Source organism: Pristiophorus japonicus, chromosome 22 (genome assembly GCF_044704955.1).
Source record: "Pristiophorus japonicus isolate sPriJap1 chromosome 22, sPriJap1.hap1, whole genome shotgun sequence".
NCBI classification, from domain to species: Eukaryota; Metazoa; Chordata; class Chondrichthyes; family Pristiophoridae; genus Pristiophorus; species Pristiophorus japonicus.
The window spans coordinates 3,952,238-3,970,327 of record NC_091998.1 but is presented as its reverse complement, the minus strand read 5'-3'; the positions used below and the strand labels follow the sequence as shown (position 1 = coordinate 3,970,327).

The following is an 18,090-nucleotide window of genomic DNA, read 5'->3' as shown; positions in this document are numbered from 1 at the left end:
TCTCTGTCTATCCTTCCTAAATGTTGAATACCCCTGGATGTTGAGTTCCCAGCCTTGGTCACCCTGGAGCCATGTCTCCGTGATGCCAATTACATCATATCCATTAACTGCTGTCTGCTCAGTTAATTCGTCCACTTTATTCCGAATACTCCTCGCATTAGGGCACAGAGTCTTCAGGCTTGTCTTTTTAACACACTTTGCCCCTTTAGAATTTTGCTGTAATGTTGCCCTTTTTGTTTTTTGCTTTGGGTTTCTCTGCCCTCCACTTTTACTATTCTCCTTTCTATCTTTTGCTTCTGCCTCCATTTTATTTCCCTCTGCATAGGTTCCCATCCCCTGCCATATTAGTTTAACTCTTCCCCAACAGCACTAGCAAACACTCTCTCTAGGACATTGGTTCCGGTCCTGCCCAGGTGCAGACCGTCCGGTTTGTACTGATCCCACCTCCCCCAGAACAGGTTCCAATGTCCCAGGAATTTGAATCCCTCCCTTGTGCACCACTCCTCAAGCCACGTATTCATTTGAGCTATCCTGCGATTCCTACTCCGACTAGCACGTGGCACTGGTAGCAATTCTGAGATTACTACTTTTGAGGTCCTACTTTTTAATTTAGCTCCTAGCTCCCTAAATTCGTTTGGTAGGACCTCATCTCGTTTTTTACCTATATCATTGGTACCAATGTGCACCACGACATCTGGCTGTTCACCCTCCCTTTTCAGAATGTCCTGCACCCGCTCTGAGACATCCTTGACCCTTGCACCAGGGAGGCAACATACCATCCTGGAGTCTCGGTTGCGGCTGCAGAAACACCTATCTATTCCCCTTACAATCGAATCCCCTATCGCTATAGCTCTCCCACTCTTTTTCCTGCTCTCCTGTGCAGCAGAGCCACCCACGGTGCCATGAACTTGGCTGTTGCTGCTCTCCCCTGATGAGTCATCCCCCTCAACAGTACCCAAAGCGGTGTATCTGTTTTGTCGGGGGATGATCGCAGGGGACTCCTGCACTACCTTCCTTGCACTGCTCTTCCTGTTGGTCACCCATCCCCTATCTGGCTGTGTACCCTTTACCTACAGTAAGACCAACTCGCTAAACGTGCTATTCACGTCATTCTCAGCATCCTAGATGCTCCAGAGTGAATCCACCCGCAGCTCCAGTGCCGCAATGCGGTCCGTCAGGAGCTGGAGGCGGACACACTTCCCGCACACGTCGTCGTCAGGGACACCGGAAGCGTCCCTGACTTCCTACATATTACAGGAGGAGCATAACACGTGTCCGAGCTGTCCTGCCATGACTTAACCCCTAATTTGGCAACAACAATGCTAAAGGTTACTTAATGATCAAGAAAAGAAATAAGAAAAGCTACTTATCAATCACTTATCCCCTTGGCTGTGATGTCACCTTTCAATTTCTTTCTACTTTTTTGCCTTCTCACCCTGCTGCAGCTGCACCGGCTGGCCTCTCCGACTCTGCTCCCTGGACTCACGCCTCTCCGATTCCATGAATTGCTCGAGTGTGGGCCTTTTATCGGTCGCCGCTGACTCTGCTCCTGTAGCTGAGCAGTACCCGGGACAGGCGAGTTTGTAAGGAGCCTTCCATGAACGTTTCAAGCTCTGCTTTATGGTTTGGACTGCCGGCTTGAACGGGGCTGATCTGACATGCTTGATGCCATTACGGGTCATGACTTCATTGAATTCCGAGCTGGTGAAGCACGGACCATTGCTGCTGACAAGAATATCGGGTCAGCCATGAGTGGCAAACATGGTCCTGAGGCTTTCAATGGTGGCTACAGACGTGCTGGATGCCATTATTACACATTCAATCCATTTGGAGTAGGCGTCCACAACAACCAGGAACATCTTTCCCAGAAAGGGGCCCACATAATCCACATGGATCCTGGACCATGGTTTTGAGGGTCAGGGCCAGAGACTAAGTGGAGCCTCCCTGGGAGCATTACTCAGTTGTGAGCATGTGTTACAATGGTGCACGCACGACTTCAGGTCCGAGTCAATGCCGGGCCACCAGACGTGGGACCTGGCGATAGCCTTCATCATGACTATGCCAGGTGGGTCCTGTGTAGGTCACGTATGAAGGTTTCCCTGCCTGTCTTTGGCAAGGTAACGTGGTTGCCCCATAAGAGGCAATCTGAATGGATCGACATTTCGTCGTTACGACAGTGAAACGGCTGGATCTGGTCTTGCAAGTCTCTAGGAACAGCTGACCAGCTCCCATTGAGAACACAACTTTTTACAAGGGATAGCAGAGGATCTTGGCTGGTACAGGTCTTAATTTGGCGGGCCGTTATGGGTGACCCTTCACTATCAAAGGTATCCATGGCTAGTAGCAGGTCTACCGACTGCGCTGTTTCTACCCCGGTGGTGGGCAACAGTAGTCGGCTGAGAGCATCGGCGCAGTTTTCAGTGCCTGACCTGTGGCGGATCACATAGTCGTAGGCCAACAGTCTTAGTGCCCATCTTTGGATTCGAGACGAAGCATTGGTGTTTATGCCTTTGTTTTCCGAAAACAGTGAGATTAGGGGCTTGTGGTCCGTCTCTAACTTGAATCTGAGTCCAAACAAATATTGGTGCATCTATTTTTACACCATAAACACAGGCTAAAGCCTCCTTTTCGACCAGGCTGTAGCCTCTTTCGGCCTTTGATAGGCTTCTGGATGCATATCCAACTGGTTAGAGCTTACCAATGCATTGGCTTGCTGCAAAACACACCCGACACCATACGACGACGCATCACATGCTAAAACTAGACGTTTACATAATACCAGCAACTTATTCGAACACAGCAGGTTTCTGGCCTTCTCACAGGCGGCCTCTTGATTTTTACCCCAAGCCCAGTCATTTCCCTTACTAACAGCTTGTGCAACAGTTCCAGCAGCTCTGAAAAAAAGTTACCGAAATAGTTGAGTTCCAGGAACGAGCACAGCTCCGTTACATTTTGTGGTGAGGGAGCATTCCTGATGGCCTCTGTCTTTGAGTCCGTGAGTCTGATGCCGTCTGCCGCAATCACCCTCCCCAGGAATTCTACTTCTGGCGCCAGGAAGACACATTTGGATCATTTCAACTGGAGTCCAACTCTGTTTAGTCGACTTAAAACTTCTTCCAGGTTGTGCAGGTGTTCGGAGGTGTCGCGGCCAGCGATTTAGGATGTCATCCTGAAATATGACGGTGTGTGGAACCGATTTCAACAGGTTTTCCATGTTTTTTTTTAATATGGCTGCAGCCGAGCGAATCCTGAACGGGCACCTGTGGTACACGAACAGTCCTTTGTGTGTGTTAATGCATGTTAATTTTTTCGACGGCTCAACCGGCTCCTGGGTCATGTAAGCAGAGGTTAGATCCAGCTTGGTGAACGCCTTTCCCCCTGCTAATGTCGCGAAAAGGTCATCGGCTTTGGGTAGTGGGTACTGGTCCTGTAACGAGACTCGGTGGATCGTTACCTTGTAGTCGCCGCAGATTCCATGCCATCGCTCTTTAGTACCAGAACAATCGGGCTGGCCCACTCGTTGAACTCGACTTGCGCTATGATTCCCTCGCATTGAAGTCTGTCCAATTCAATCTACACTTTCTCCCTCATCATGTAGGGGACCACTCGAGCCTTGTGATGAATGGGCCGTAACTCGGGGACCAAGTGGATCTGTACTTTGGCGCCTGTGAGGTTGCTGATGCCTGGTTCAAATAAAGATGGGAACTTGCTCAGCACTTGAGCACAGGAAGCATTGTCTACTGACGATAATACTTTGACTTCCCAGTTCCACCGAATCTTCCCCATCCAGCTTCTGCCAGGCAGCGTTGGCCCGTCACCTGGTACAACCCACAGTGGCAGCTCGTGTGCCTCTCCATCATAGGATACTTTTACGTTCACACTGCCAATAACTGGTATCAGTTCCTTGGTGTAAGTGCGCAGATTTATCTGAATCGGGCTCAGCTTGGGTCTTTGTTGTTGCCCCACAGCCTTTCAAATGCCTTCTGGCTCACAATTAACTGACTCGCCCCCGTGTCCAGCTCCATGGATACAGGAACGCCATTTAATTTGACTTTTATCATCTTGGGAGGACTTTTTGTGGAGAAGGTGTGCACCCCGCCCACTGCTTTCTTGGGCTGAGTTGCCTCTGTAGCTTGTCCTTTGTGATCCATGCTGAATCAGGACTCTTCTGCCGACTCCACTGCCACACGGTGAGTCGCAGTATGTTTGCACATTCGCTGGAGGTGGCCCCTTGTTCTGCAGCTTTTGCACGCAAAGTCTTTAAATCGACATTGATGGGCCCCATGATTACCCCCCGCAACGTCAACATTGTGTTAATGATTTCGCATTTACACCCCTTGGTGGCCTAGCAGCAGTAGGCATGTAGGCTCTGCTCTGTACAGTTCTTATTAGTTCAACAGTTCTGCCTGCAATCGGCATAATTTTAAATACAGTACTTGCCAGTGAGCTCCGATTCTGGTAGGAAGTTATCTGTATGGTAGTGCGACTCAAGGACATGAACGCCTGGTTTATGGTGGTGGCATTCTTCAGGTCAATGGTTTCGGCAGCCAGTAGCTTGTGAAGGATATCCTCATGGCCTATGCCCATCACAAAAGCGTCTCGCAATGCATCGTTCAAAAATCCCGCGAATTTACATGGTCCTGCGAGCCGTCTTAAGTCGGTGATATATTTGGCCACGCCCTAGCCCACCGGGCAGCGGTGTGTGTCGAAGCGATACCTGTTCCTCAGAATCCTTCATTCCCTTATCGTTCAAAAATCTATCTCCACCTTAAATATATTCAATGACCCAGCCTCCACAGCTCTCAAAGGGTCGTGAATCTTTGGAATTCTTTGGAATAACCTGGCCGTTAAGATGCTCTCCGTTGGTTTGAGGTATTCCCGAATCAGCGTGTGCAGCTCTGCGTATGACTTCTCCGTTGGTTTCACTTGTGCAAGCAGACCCCTGATGAGGCCGTAGACCGTGGAACCGCAGCTGGTCAAAAGAATCGCCCTGCGATTTCCTTCCATTACCTCGCCATCCAGGTTGTTGGCCACGAAGTACTGGTCAAGCCGCTCGATAAAGGCTTCCCAATCTTCACCCTCTGCATATTTTTCTAAAACACCAATGGCAGCCATGACTGCGTAAAAGTTTGTGATCTGTAACTCATCGCCAGTTATTATGTCTGCAATTACCATCGAATAACTCCACGAGGCCTTGTACTGTGCGTAAGAGCTGTGTGACTTCAGTCCGTTTAATACGACTGTAAAGTGAGGGGCAGCTTGGCTGACCATAGTTTCAAAATAAGAGGTCGCCCATTTAAAACGGAGATGAGGAAGAATTTCTTCTCTGGGGTAGAGAATTCCAAAGATTCACGACCCTTTGGGAGCTGTGGAGGCTGGGTCATTGAATATATTTAAGGTGGAGATAGATTTTTGAACGATAAGGGAATGATGGGTTCTGAGGAACAGGCAGGGAAGTAGAGTTGAGGCCAGGATCTTACTGAATGGCGGAGCAGGCTCCAGGGGCCAACTGGCTGAGTCCTGCTCCTATTTCTTATGTTCTTAAAATCGATGGCAGACAGTGTGTGTGAGGTTTGGAGGCGACCTTACAACATTGGACAATCTCCTGTTCCAGCACCTTTGTAACTAGAGCAAGCAGCTGCCTATTGCAAGGTGGAGTTCCAGTGATGGACGCCTGTCTGGGAATCGGAGTTCCAAGCCCAGTCTGGCTGGTGTTTTACGCTCAGAATTTCCCCCAGAAGACTCTGTGCGGTTTGTCGGAGAACAAACTGACCCTGCTCCCAAGCAGCAGCTGCAGATTGAGGGATAAATGGCCGATGGAGATTTACAATCACAACTTCCCCACCTATAAATCCGAAACAACATTACAATGTACTCAATTTATTTTGCATCATCATTGGCAGCATCAAAGGAAATGACTGAACATAGGGCAGTAATCAAATGGCATTGCATCAAGTTAATATTCCTCCTCCCTCCGCTCCTCACTGTCTCAAAATCAAGATGCATCAGTGGATGGCAATGCAGCCACCGGTCCCTCTCCCATTCGAACTCATTCTCTCCCAGGACCTCAAACCTTCCCTCTGTCCTCGCTTCCCCTTTAAACCCTGAGCGTTGTTCCGCTGGATTGTAACTTTGCCGATTACACTGCACTATCTTCACCTCGGTTTCTCAATATTCATTCTTAAATGGTTAACTTCGGAGGCATCGAGCTTCATGAAGACTGATATGTCCTTATGTACAAATGCACGCAAGGCCCATACTTGAGAGAAGGTCACTGTGACCAGTAACCTTTATTCCAGCACTGAAGTGATGAAGGTGGGTGGAGCTTCCCCTTTTATACCTGAAAGTTCAGGTTAGGAGTGTCTCCCACAAGCTCACCACCGAGTGGTCAGTGATCTCACGGTGTACAACTTAGGTCAGTTTATACATGGATTACAATGACAGTTGAATACATGACATCACCTCCCCCCCCCCCCCCCAAAGTCTTATTGGGATCACAGGTTAAGTCTCTCTGATGGTTTACGCTCCCTTGTAGAGCGCCTGAGTTGGGGTTCCGGTTGTTGGGCGCTGACCTGAGTGTCTGCTGTTTGCGGTGCCTCAGGCCTGTCCGGACTGCCCACAGTGACTGGGCTCTCCTCCACTTGGTTCCGGTGTTTGGTCACCTGTGGTGGAGTGAACTCTACATCGTATTCTTCCTCTGCTTCTTCTCTGGGGTTGTTCAACCTCCTTTTTGTTTGATCCACGTGTTTGAGGCAGATTTGTCCATTGATAAGTTTAACTACCAGAATCATATTCCCCTCTTTGGCAATCACAGTGCCTGCGAGCCATTTGGGCCCTGCAGCGTAGTTGAGGACAAAGACAGGGTCATTGACATCAATACATCGCGCCCTCGCATTCCTGTCATGGTAGTCATATTGTGACCAGCGCCTGCTCTCAACAATTTCTTTCATGGTGTGTAAAAGGGATTTTACACCCCACCAAAAAGGACGCTCATGGTTTTGAGTGTCCTTTTCATTAGCAGCTCTGCGGGTGGAACCCCTGTGAGTGAGTGTGGTCGGGATCGATTGGCCAACAGGAGGCGTGATAAGTGGCTTTGTAGGGAACCCCCTTGGATTCTGAGCATCCCCTGTTTGATTATCTGCACTGCTCGTTCCGCCTGGCCGTTTGAGACCGGCTTGAACAGTGTCATTCTGACATGGTTGATACCATTTCCTGCCATGAAGTCCTGGAATTCAAAGCATGGGCCATTGTCGCTGACCAAGACGTCCGGTAGACCATGGGTGGCGAACATTGCCCGTAGACTTTCTACTGTGGCAGAGGATGTGCTTGAATTGAGAATGTCACACTCGATCCATTTGGAGTAGGCTTCGACGACAACCAAAAACATTTTTCCCATGAAGGGACCTGCATATTCCACATGGATGCATTACCATGGCTTGGCGGACCAGGACCAGGGGCTAAGGGGGGCTTCCCTGGCCGCATTGCCCAGTTGGGCACATGTGTTGCACCTGCGAACACAAAGTTCCAGGTCTGCATCTACCCCTGGTCGCCAAACGTGTGACCTGGCAATTGCCTTCATCATGATAATGCCCGGGTGCTCCTTGTGGAGTTCTCGGATGAACACCTCTCTGCCCATCTGGGGCATGAGTACTCGATTTCCCCACAGTAGGCAACCGGCCTGAATTGAGAGTTCATCCTTGCGCCTGTGAAATGGTTTAAATTCCTCAGAGTATGCCCCGTACGTGGCTGCCCAGTCCCCATTCAGGACACATTTCTTGACTAAAGACAGTAGCAGGTCTCTATTAGTCCAGACTTTGATCTGACGGGCTGTCACGGGTGAGCCTTCGTTTTCGAAAGCTTCAACAGCCATGACCATTTCAGTGGCATGCTCGGTAGCCCCCTCAGTGGTGGCTAGTGGAAGCCTGCTGAGTGCATCGGCGCAGTTTTCAGTGCCCGGTCTGTGCCGAATTGTATAGTCATAGGTGGCTAACGTGAGTGCCCATCTCTGTATGCGGGCCGACACATTTGCATGTTGCCTTGTTGTCGGCCAAAAGGGACGTAAGGGGTTTATGGTCTGTCTCCAGCTCAAATTTCCTGCCAAACAGGTACTGGTGCATTTTTTTTATTGCATATTCACATGCAAGTGCTTCCTTTTCTATCATCCCGTAGCCCTTTTCTGCCTGGACAGACTTCTGGAGGCGTAAGCTACCGGCTGCAACTGACCCTTGGCATTAACATGCTGCAACTCACACCCGACCTCATAGGACAACGCATCGCACGTTAAAACAAGTTTCTTACACGGGTCATATAGCGTTAACAGATTGTTGGAGCATAACAAATTACGTGCTCTATCAAAAGCCCTTTCCTGGCTGTCCCCCCAGACCCATTCGCGACTTTTGTGTAGGAGCATGTGTAGCGGCTCTAACGGCATGCTCAATTTGGGAAGAAAGTTACCAAAATAGATCAGGAGCCCCAGGAACGAACGCAGCTCCGTCGTGTTACGGGGTCTGGGTGCTCTCTGGATCGCTTCCGTTTTGGACGCAGTAGGTCTGATCCTGTCTGCTGCTACCCTCATCCCCAGGAATTCTACCTCTGGAGCTAGGAAGACGCACTTCGCCTTTTTCAGTCGCAGACCTACCCGGTCCAGTCTGCGTAGCACCTCCTCCAGTTGTGGAGGTGTTCTTCAGTATCGCAACCCGTGATGAGGATGTCGTCTTGAAAAACCACCGTCCTTGGAATCGACTTGAGGAGACTTTCCATGTTTCGTTGAAAGATCGCGGCGGCCGAGCGAATCCCAAATGGACATCTGTTGTAGTCAAACAACCCCTTGCATATCGTGATGGTGGTCAGCTTCTTTGACTCACTCGCCAGCTCCTGGGTCATGTAAGCTGAGGTCAGGTCCAATTTTGAAAAAAGTTTGCCACCGGATAGCGTCACAAAGAGGTTCTCCGCTCTCGGTAGCGGGTACTGGTTTTGGAGTGACACCCGATTGATGGTGGCATTATAATCGCCACATACCCTGACCGACCCATCCGCCTTGAGCACCGGCACAATCGGGCTCGCCCAGTCACTGAATTCGACTGGCGAGATGATGCCTTCCCTCAGCAGGCGGTCCAATTCGCCTTCTATCTTTTCCCGCATCACGTACGGCACCGCTCTGGCCTTGTGGCGTACTGGCCTGGCGTCCGGGTTTATGTGAATCACTACCTTGGTCCCCATGAAAGTGCCAATGCCAGGTTGAAATAGTGAGTCAAATTTGTCCAGGACCTGTGAGCATGATATTCGCTCCACAGAAGAAATTGCATTGACATCGCCCCATTTCCAGTTCATGACAGCAAGCCAACTCCTCCCCAGCAGTGCGGGACCATCCCCCGGGACAATCCAGAGTGGCAACCTGTTCTCCGAATCTTTGTGGGTCACGAATACCGTGGCACTGCCTAGCACCGGAATGATCTCCTTTGTATATGTCCGTAGCAGTGCGTCAATCGGCAATAATTTTGGCCTCCTGGCCTTGGACGCCCACAACTTGTTGAACTGTTTGATACTCATCAGGGACTGGCTGGCCCCCATGTCTAGCTCTATTGATACTGGGGTGCCATTGAGGAGCACTTTCATCATTATCGGTGGCGTCCTGGTGTATGAACTGTATATGTGCTCCACATGAACTCGCTGAACTTCAGCTTCCAGCGATTTCCCCCAGTGTCCATTTGGCCTCGTAGGGCTTACATCGGGCCCGTCCTCCTCAGACATCAACCTGGCTACAGGCTTCCTGCACATAACCGCCAAGTGACCGCTGACGTTGCAATTTCTGCAGGTATATTGCTGATACCTGCAAGCTCTGGCTGTGTGTTTGCCTCCACACCTCCAACATGAGCCTTGTTGGAAACAAAAGGTCCATTACCAGTCGATTGTCTCTGACTGTCTCTGTAACTGTCCTTAAACGCACCATTGACAGGTGTTGATGGCCCCATTACTGGCCGCATTGTCCATTGCTGTGGCATGAATCGCCATTCAGCTAGCCATTGTCTCTGTTGAATTCCCCCTTTGGGTTCGACTACATGCTCGGGCATGTCCGATTGCCCTTGTCTGCCTGGAGAACTGTGAGCTGCGTTAACAATGTTGACTCCCTGTCCATTTGCTGCATTTAAACCAAGATTTTTGTCAAACATCATTCTGGTCTCTTCCTCCCCTGAGATGAATGTCTGGGCCATCAAAGCCGCTGTTTCCAAGGTCAAGTCTTTGGTCTCAATCAGTTTCCTGAAAACCCCAGCATGCCCGATGCCCTCAATAAAAAAGTCTTGCAGCATTTCCGCTCTGCATGCATCTGGGAACTTACATAGGCTCGCCAGTCGCCGGAGATCTGCCACGAAGTCTGGAACGCTTTGCCCTTCTCGCCGCTGATGCATGTAAAACCAGTGTCTCGCCATGTGCATGCTGCTCGCCGGTTTAAGGTGTTCCCCGATGAACTTACTGAGCTCTTCAAAAGTCTTGTCCGCTGGCTTCTCTGGCGCTAGAAGGTCCTTCATCAGGGAGTACGTCCTGGATCCACAAACCGTCAGGAGATGAGCCCTGCGTTTGTCGGCCGAATCCTGTCGCGGCCATTCCTTAGTGACAAAACTTTGGGACGATTTTATTGAGAGACTACAGCAATCATCACCAACACAGTATCTTTCATCTGTGCTGCTAGTGTGGTTTCAATCCCAGTTTCTCATCGCCAATGATATGTCCTTACTATACAGTACAAATGCACACGAGGCCCATACTTGAGAGAAGGTCACTCTGTGACCTGTAACATTTAGTCCAGCACTGAAGTGATGAAGGTGGGTGGAGCTTCCCCTTTTATACCTGAAAGTCCAGGTTAGGAGTGTCTCCCACAAGTTCACCACCTAGTGGTCAGTGTTCTCACGGTGTACAGCTTCGGTCAGCTTATACATGGGTTACAATGACAGTTGAATACATGACAAAGACCAGATGTTTTTCAGGCCTGTGTCTTAGAAAAGGTCAGATTTTCTTGGCTAAATCTCCGAGCCAGTAGTGGTTACAATGCGGGAATGAGACCCCACCATTGTCAACGCATTACTCACGATGCACTGACAGGGTGTGTCTTATCAGTAAATCTAAAACTCCAATTCATTTAAACATATGTCCGATACTCCCTCTCCGCAGCGCCCAGCAATCCCTTCGAGTCTGTCTCTCGGAGTGGAGGAAGGAAGCTGTAGAATTGTCAGGAAAATGAAGATGAATGTGAAAAGGCCTGATGTGTTCAGACTTAAAAGAGATTGAGGAAACTTGAGTTCCATAATGGGTATTTAATATGACACCTACTGTCCTAAAAATATTTTATACATCCTTAGAGTAGAAGCTGGTTAGAAGGATGTTAACTCTCGAAAGTTCAACTGTTGAGTTTTGTCATGTTTCTCTTCAAATAACCAATACTGAAGAGCAGTGGGTGCACTTTCCAGGAGAGGGAGCAGGGAGTTCAGTGCTGTGTTTACAGTCACAGGATGCTGCCACAGGCTTGGCTGTATTAACTTCCTGATATTGTTCTCACTGAATAAGTAGGGCCAATTCTGAAAGCAATTAGTTCTCGTTAATCATTTCATGTTTTATTGCAGCAAGGTTTCTACAGTTGCAGCTATGTTGTTAATTCACAAAGATTCTGATAAAGAGAATTGCTTTACACGAAGCGAGTTGTGATTGGGAACGCGCTGCCTGAAAGGGCGGTGGGAGCAGATTCAATCGTGACTTTCAGACAGGGAATTGGGTAAATACTGGAAGGGGAACATTTTGCAGGGCGACGGGGATAGGTCAGAGGGAGTGGGACTAATTGGATGGATCTTTCAAAGAGCTGGCACAGACATGATGGGCCGAATGGCCTCCTGTACTGTATTATTCTACAATTGGCAGCAATGGAGGTGATCAGTGTCATCTTATAATGACCAAGCTGCTGAGCGTTCACAGCACGGACTGCACACTGGCTGCTGTGTTGAGTGCAGACAGAGGGAGCAGAGAGGAGTTCACTAGCGTCCTTGCTGATGCCTATTTCCTCATTGAGCAGCAGATTTCCCAAAGTTTGCTTGCAGTGGCTCAAGCTTATGTTCTTCTTGATGTTGATTCAGAAGCTAACTAGAAACATTTTACAAATGGCACAGTAAATTAGACATGCAAGGAACCACAGTACAAGTTCCTTGTAAGCACTGTCACTATCCTCTCATCTTGTCCCTCATGCAACAGATGTTACAGGGCAAAATTTCGGTACCTTAACAGCTCCTGTTAGCACCAGTAGATGGTACTAACGGGACACTAGGAATATTATCATCGGGGCGAGGCGAATCCATCGCCGCATGCCAAATCCCCCCCTGCCCCGTAGCGCCCCCACTAACGGTTATTGCCAGGAGGATTGTTTTTTGTATTCGTTCGTGGGATGGGGGTGTCAAGGGCACGGCCAGCATTTATTGCCCATCCCTAATTGCCTTTGAGAAGCCCTTGAGCCGCCGCCTTGAACTGCTGCAGTCCGTGTGGTGAAGGTGCTCCACAGTGCTGTTAGGGAGGGAGTTCCAGGATATTGACCCAGCGACGATGAAGGAACGGCCGATATATTTCCAAGAATGGTGTGTGACTTGGAGGTGGTGGTGTTCCCATGCGCCTGCTGCTCTTGTCCTTCTAGGCGGTAGAGGTAGCAGGTTTGAGAGGTGCAGCCGAAGAAGCCTTGGTGAGTTGCTGCAGTGCATCTTGTAGATGGTACACACTGCAGCCACGGTGCGCCGGTGGTGGAGGGAGTGAATGTTGAAGGTGGCGGATGGGGTGCTGATCAAGTGAGCTGCTTTGTCCTGGATGGTGTCGAGCTTCTTAAGTGTTGTTGGAGCTGCACTCATCCAGGCAAGTGGAGAGTATTCCATCACACTCCTGACTTGTGCCTTGTAGATGGTGGTTATCCACTTTGGTGGTAAAAACAGAGAGACAGACTATTATCTGAATGGTGACAGATTAGGAAAAGGGGAGGTGCAACGAGACCTGGGTGTCATGGTACGTCAGTCATTGAAGGTTGGCATGCAGGTACAGCAGGCGGTTAAGAAAGCAAATGGCATGTTAGCCTTCATAGCGAGGGGATTTGAGTACAGGGGCAGGGAGGTGTTACTACAGTTGTACAGGGCCTTGGTGAGGCCACACCTGGAGTATTGTGTACAGTTTTGGTCTCCTAACTTGAGGAAGGACATTCTTGCTATTGAGGGAGTGCAGCAAAGGTTCACCAGACTGATTCCCGGGATGGCGGGACTGACCTATCAAGAAAGACTGGATCAACTGGGCTTGTATTCACTGGAGTTCAGAAGAATGAGACGGGACCTCAGAAACGTTTAAAATTCTGATGGGTTCAGACAGGTTAGATGCAGGAAGAATGTTCCCAATGTTGGGGAAGTCCAGAACCAGAGGTCTAAGGATAAGGGGTAAGCCATTTAGGACCAAGATGAGGAGAAACTTCTTCACCCAGAGAGTGGTGAACCTGTGGAATTCTCTACCACAGAAAGTTGTTGAGGCCAATTCACTAAATATATTCAAAAAGGAGTTAGATGAAGTCCTTACTACTAGGGGAATCAAGGGGTATGGCGAGAAAGCAGGAATGGGGTACTGAAGTTGCATGTTCAGCCATGAACTCATTGAATGGCGGTGCAGGCTCGAAGGGCCGAATGGCCTACTCCTGCACCTATTTTCTATGTTTCTATGAAAGGCTTTGGGGAGTCAGGAGGTGAGACAGTCGCTGCAGAATACCCAGCCTCTGACCCGCTCTTGTTGCCACAGTATTTATGTGGCTGGTCCAGTTAAGTTGGTGGGGAGGCGGGGAGGGGGGGGGGTGGTGGGGATTCAGCGATGGTAATGCCGTTGAATGTCAAGGGGCGGTGGTTAGCCTCTCGCTTGTTGGAGATGGTCATTGCCTGACACTTGTGTGGCGCAAATGTTACTTGCCACTTTTTAGCCCAAGCCTGAATATCTTGCTGTATGCGGCACGGACTGCTCCATTATCAGAGGAGTTACGCATGGCACTGAACACTGCAGTCATCAGTGAACATCCCCACTTCTCACCTTATGATGGAGGGAAGGTCATAGATGAAGCAACTGAAGTTGGTTGGGCCTAGGACACTGCCCTGAGGAACTTCTGCAGTGATGTCCTGGGTCTGTGATGATTGACCTCCAACCACCACAAACATCTTCCTTTGTGCTGGGTATGACTCCAGTTTGTGGAGCGTTTTCCCCCTGATTCCCATTCACCAGCCACGTGTTCAAACCACAACAGATGGAGGAGCTGATAGCAATAAACACTCTGAGAGTACAATCAAACTCTCACAAGCTGACAACATCCTAATCAACTTACATCGTGGTCCTCACACCACATGGAATTTACACCCTTGCCTTTCTCTCTCGCCAATCTGTGAGAAGTCTGGTGAAAACAAACACTGGAACTGTGTTTCTTCGACTACTTTATATTATTGCCAGCAGTCGGGCCCTTATCTGAGGGTTGGAATACACAGGGGAGGAAGTTCTGCTTCAGTTGTAAAGTGCCTTGATCATACTGAATCTCGAGTAACTGCGTTCAGTTCTGGGCACCGCTCCTCAGGCTGGATATATTGGCCTGGGAGGGGTTGCAGTGCAGATACAGTTGTTGAAAGGATTCGATAGGGCAGGTACGGGGAACTGATTTCCTCTGGTGGTGGGATCAAGGAAGAGGGGACATCACTTTAGTATTCGAGCCATTCCATTGAAATCAGGAAGCACTTTTTCAAACAAAGGACAGTAGAATTTTGAAACTCTCTCCACCAAAAGGTTGTGGATGGTGGGGACCAACTGGAGCTTTCAAGACTGAGGTCGATAGATTTTGTTAGCTAAGGGTATCGAGGGATATGGTACTAAGGCAGGTAAATGGAGTTGAGGTGCAGATCAGCCATAATTTAATTGAACGGCGGGGAGGCTGACTGACCTCCTGTTCCTATATGGTTTGGTTCTATTAGACAGGACTTGCAGTGGATTTGATGTTTTGCAGAGTGCTATGATCTTTAAGTGGGTTTAACTGCAGTGGAATTGGTCTCCAATGATTGGATCATTACTGGGAATTAAGATGATAAGTATTTAGAATTGGCTTGAGATAGAAAATAGAAATATCAAACTGGGTATTTTGTTTACATAGTGGTTATATGGAATCAAAAACATCTTTGTTTAGAGTTAAGCTATGAGCAATGGACCATGACAGACAGTGATTGGTTGCCAAATTCATCATCATTTTATGCTTTGAACCCAAGTCAACTAGAAACTCTACTAAAATCAAATTATAACTCCTGTTTATTGAGAACAGACTTTAAAGTAAAAAGCTGTTTTCTTAGTCTAAGATGGATAAGGCTAATGAAACATGTTCAGGCTGTAAATATTTATCATAAACACATTTCAAATAATCTGCTTCGAACATGATCCAATTAGTTTGAAAAAATCTTGCATGGGACATTTTAATTATTTCTAAGATGCTTTGAAATTATTGAGCAGATTTTCCCTGGAGATGTGCCTCCGGCAGTCAGGTCTGGCACATTACTGCCCCCTGGAGGAGCACTGCTCACAAAACTGCAATTTCCTTTTATTATAAGATTGAGATTATTCATAAGAAATAGGAGCAGGAGTCGGCCACACAGCCCCTCGAGCCTGCTCCACCATTCAATAAGATCACAGCTGATCAACTCCACTTTCCCACCCAATCCCCATATCCCTTGATTCCCTTCAAGTCCAAAAATCGATCAATTTCAGCCTTGAATATACTCAACGACTGAGCATCCACATCCCTCTGGGAAAGAGAATTCGAAAGATTCACAACCCTCTGAGTGAAGAAATTCCTCTTATAGGAGCCTGACAATCTACAGTGGCGACATCTATCATCACTTTGCTCCATGAAGCACACATCATAAAGTTAGTAAACTGAAATAGGAATATTCCGTAAATGTGTTGGTTCTTGTATTAACTTCCCCTCACAATAATAACTCTGATATTAACTGATCCCTTTTCCTAAAATATGATATTTATTTCAGTGCCTCCGTTGAGTTTTATAATTGGAATGACGCTGTTGAGAAGATTGCATTTTACCTAAATGCTTCCTGTTGATCAAACTGTGTAGAATGTATAGAATATTACGGCATCCCTGAGGTCTCCTGGCATGCTCTCCTCCTTTTAGATAAGAGAAATTAGGTCATGTATTTGTGCCGAAAGTGCTTCTCCGCCATGCTTTAGTTCTTCGGCGGGAATTCCATCTGCTCCTGTTGCCTTGTTATTCTTCAGCTGACGGATGGCCTTTTCTACCTCGTGCCGGGTTGGGGTTGTGCTGAGATGGTGGTGGGTAGCATGCTGCGGGATGGAGTCGAGGACACTCGGTCGAAGACAGAGTCTTGATTATGGAGATCTTCACAGTGCTTCTTCCAATGGGTACTTACTGCCTCTCTGTCCTTGATCAGCACCTCACGGTTCTTGGCTAGCAGTGGGGTAGGGCCTTGGGTGCTTGGACCGTAGGTGGTCTTGACTGCACTGAAGAATCCACGCATGTCACTGTTCTCGATCAGGCCAACATCACCAGCATTGAAACATTGACTACGCTCGATCAGCTCCATTGGGTGAGCCACATCGTCTGCATGCCTGAAACGAGACTGCCAAAGCAAGCACTCTACGTGGAGCTTCAACACAGCAAGCGAGCCCCAGGTGGGCAGAGAAAACGCTTCAGGGACACCCTCAATGCCTCCTTGACAAACCGCAACATCTCCACAGCTCCTGGGAATCCCTGGTCCAAGACCGCCAAAAATGGAGGAAGAGCGTCTGGGTGCTAAGCACCTCGAGTCCCATCGCCAAGAACAAGCAGAAACCAAGCATGGACAGTGGAAGGAGCGTGCGTCAAACCAGGCTCCTCAACCACCCTTTCCTACAACCACTGTCTGCCCCACCTGTGACAGAGATGGTAGGTCCCGCATTGGACTCCTCAATCACCTGAGAACTCACTTTTAGAGTGGAAGCAAGTCACCCTCGACTCCGAGGGACTGCCTATGATGATGAGTTAACCTGCCCGCAAGGTTATTGGTCCCAGCTCTGTTTAGGTGCAACCCGTCAACCTTGAACATAAATTAAGCATAGATGAAAGTGTGGGACGGTTGATGAGCAGTGGCAGACATTTAAGGAGATATTTCATAACTCAGCAAAAGTATATCCCAACGAGAAGGTAAGACTAAGGGAAGGGATAACCATTTGTGGCTAACTATGGAAATAAGGGATGGAATCAAATTGAAAACAAGGGTATACAATGTGGCCAAAACTAATGGGAGGCCAGAGGATTGGAAATCTTTTAAATGCCAGCAAAGAATGACTAAAAAAATAATAAAGAGAGGGAAGATAGATTATGAAAGTAAACTAGCACAAAATATAAAACCAGATAGTAAGAGTTTCTACAGGTACATAAAAAGGAAACGAGTGGCTAAAGTAAATGTTGGTCCCCTGGAGGATGAGACTGGGGAATTAATAATGGGGAACAGGGAAATGGCAGAGACATTGAACCAATATTTTGTATCGGTCTTCACGGTAGAAGACACTAAAATCATCCCAATAGTGGATAATCAAGGGGCTATAGGGAGAGAGGAACTTAATACAATCAATAAAGAAGTAGTACTCAGTAAAATAATAGGACTAAAGGCGGACAAATCCCCTGGACCTGATGGCTTTCATCCTAGGGTCTTACAAGAAGTGGCTACAGAGATAGTGGATGCATTGGTTGTAACCTAATAAAATTCCCTGGACTCCGGGGAGGTCCCAATGGATTGGAAAAACGCAAATGTAACGCCCCTATTTAAAAAAGGAGGCAGACAGAAAGCAGGAAAGTATAGACCAGTTAGCCTAACATCTGTTGTTGGGAAAATGCTGGAGTCCATTATTAAGGAAGCAGTAGCAGGACATATGAAAAAGCATGATTAAATCAAGCAGAGTCAGCATGATTTTATGAAAGGGAGATCGTGTTTGACAAACCTGCTGGAGTTCTTTGAGGATGTAATGAGCAGGGTGGATAAGGGGAACCAGTGGATGTGG

General features: G+C 48.3%; 1 protein-coding gene across 1 annotated transcript in view; it reads left to right on the top strand.

The window, feature by feature from the left end:
* The first annotated feature begins 11,935 nt into the window (after window positions 1-11,935).
* LOC139235161 (cGMP-dependent protein kinase 2-like) overlaps window positions 11,936-18,090 on the top strand; it is a 68,464-nt gene continuing 62,309 nt past the window's right edge. Inside the window, 1 exon segment of the mRNA XM_070866380.1 lies at window positions 11,936-12,071. Coding sequence (XP_070722481.1) covers window positions 11,936-12,071 — 136 coding nt within the window.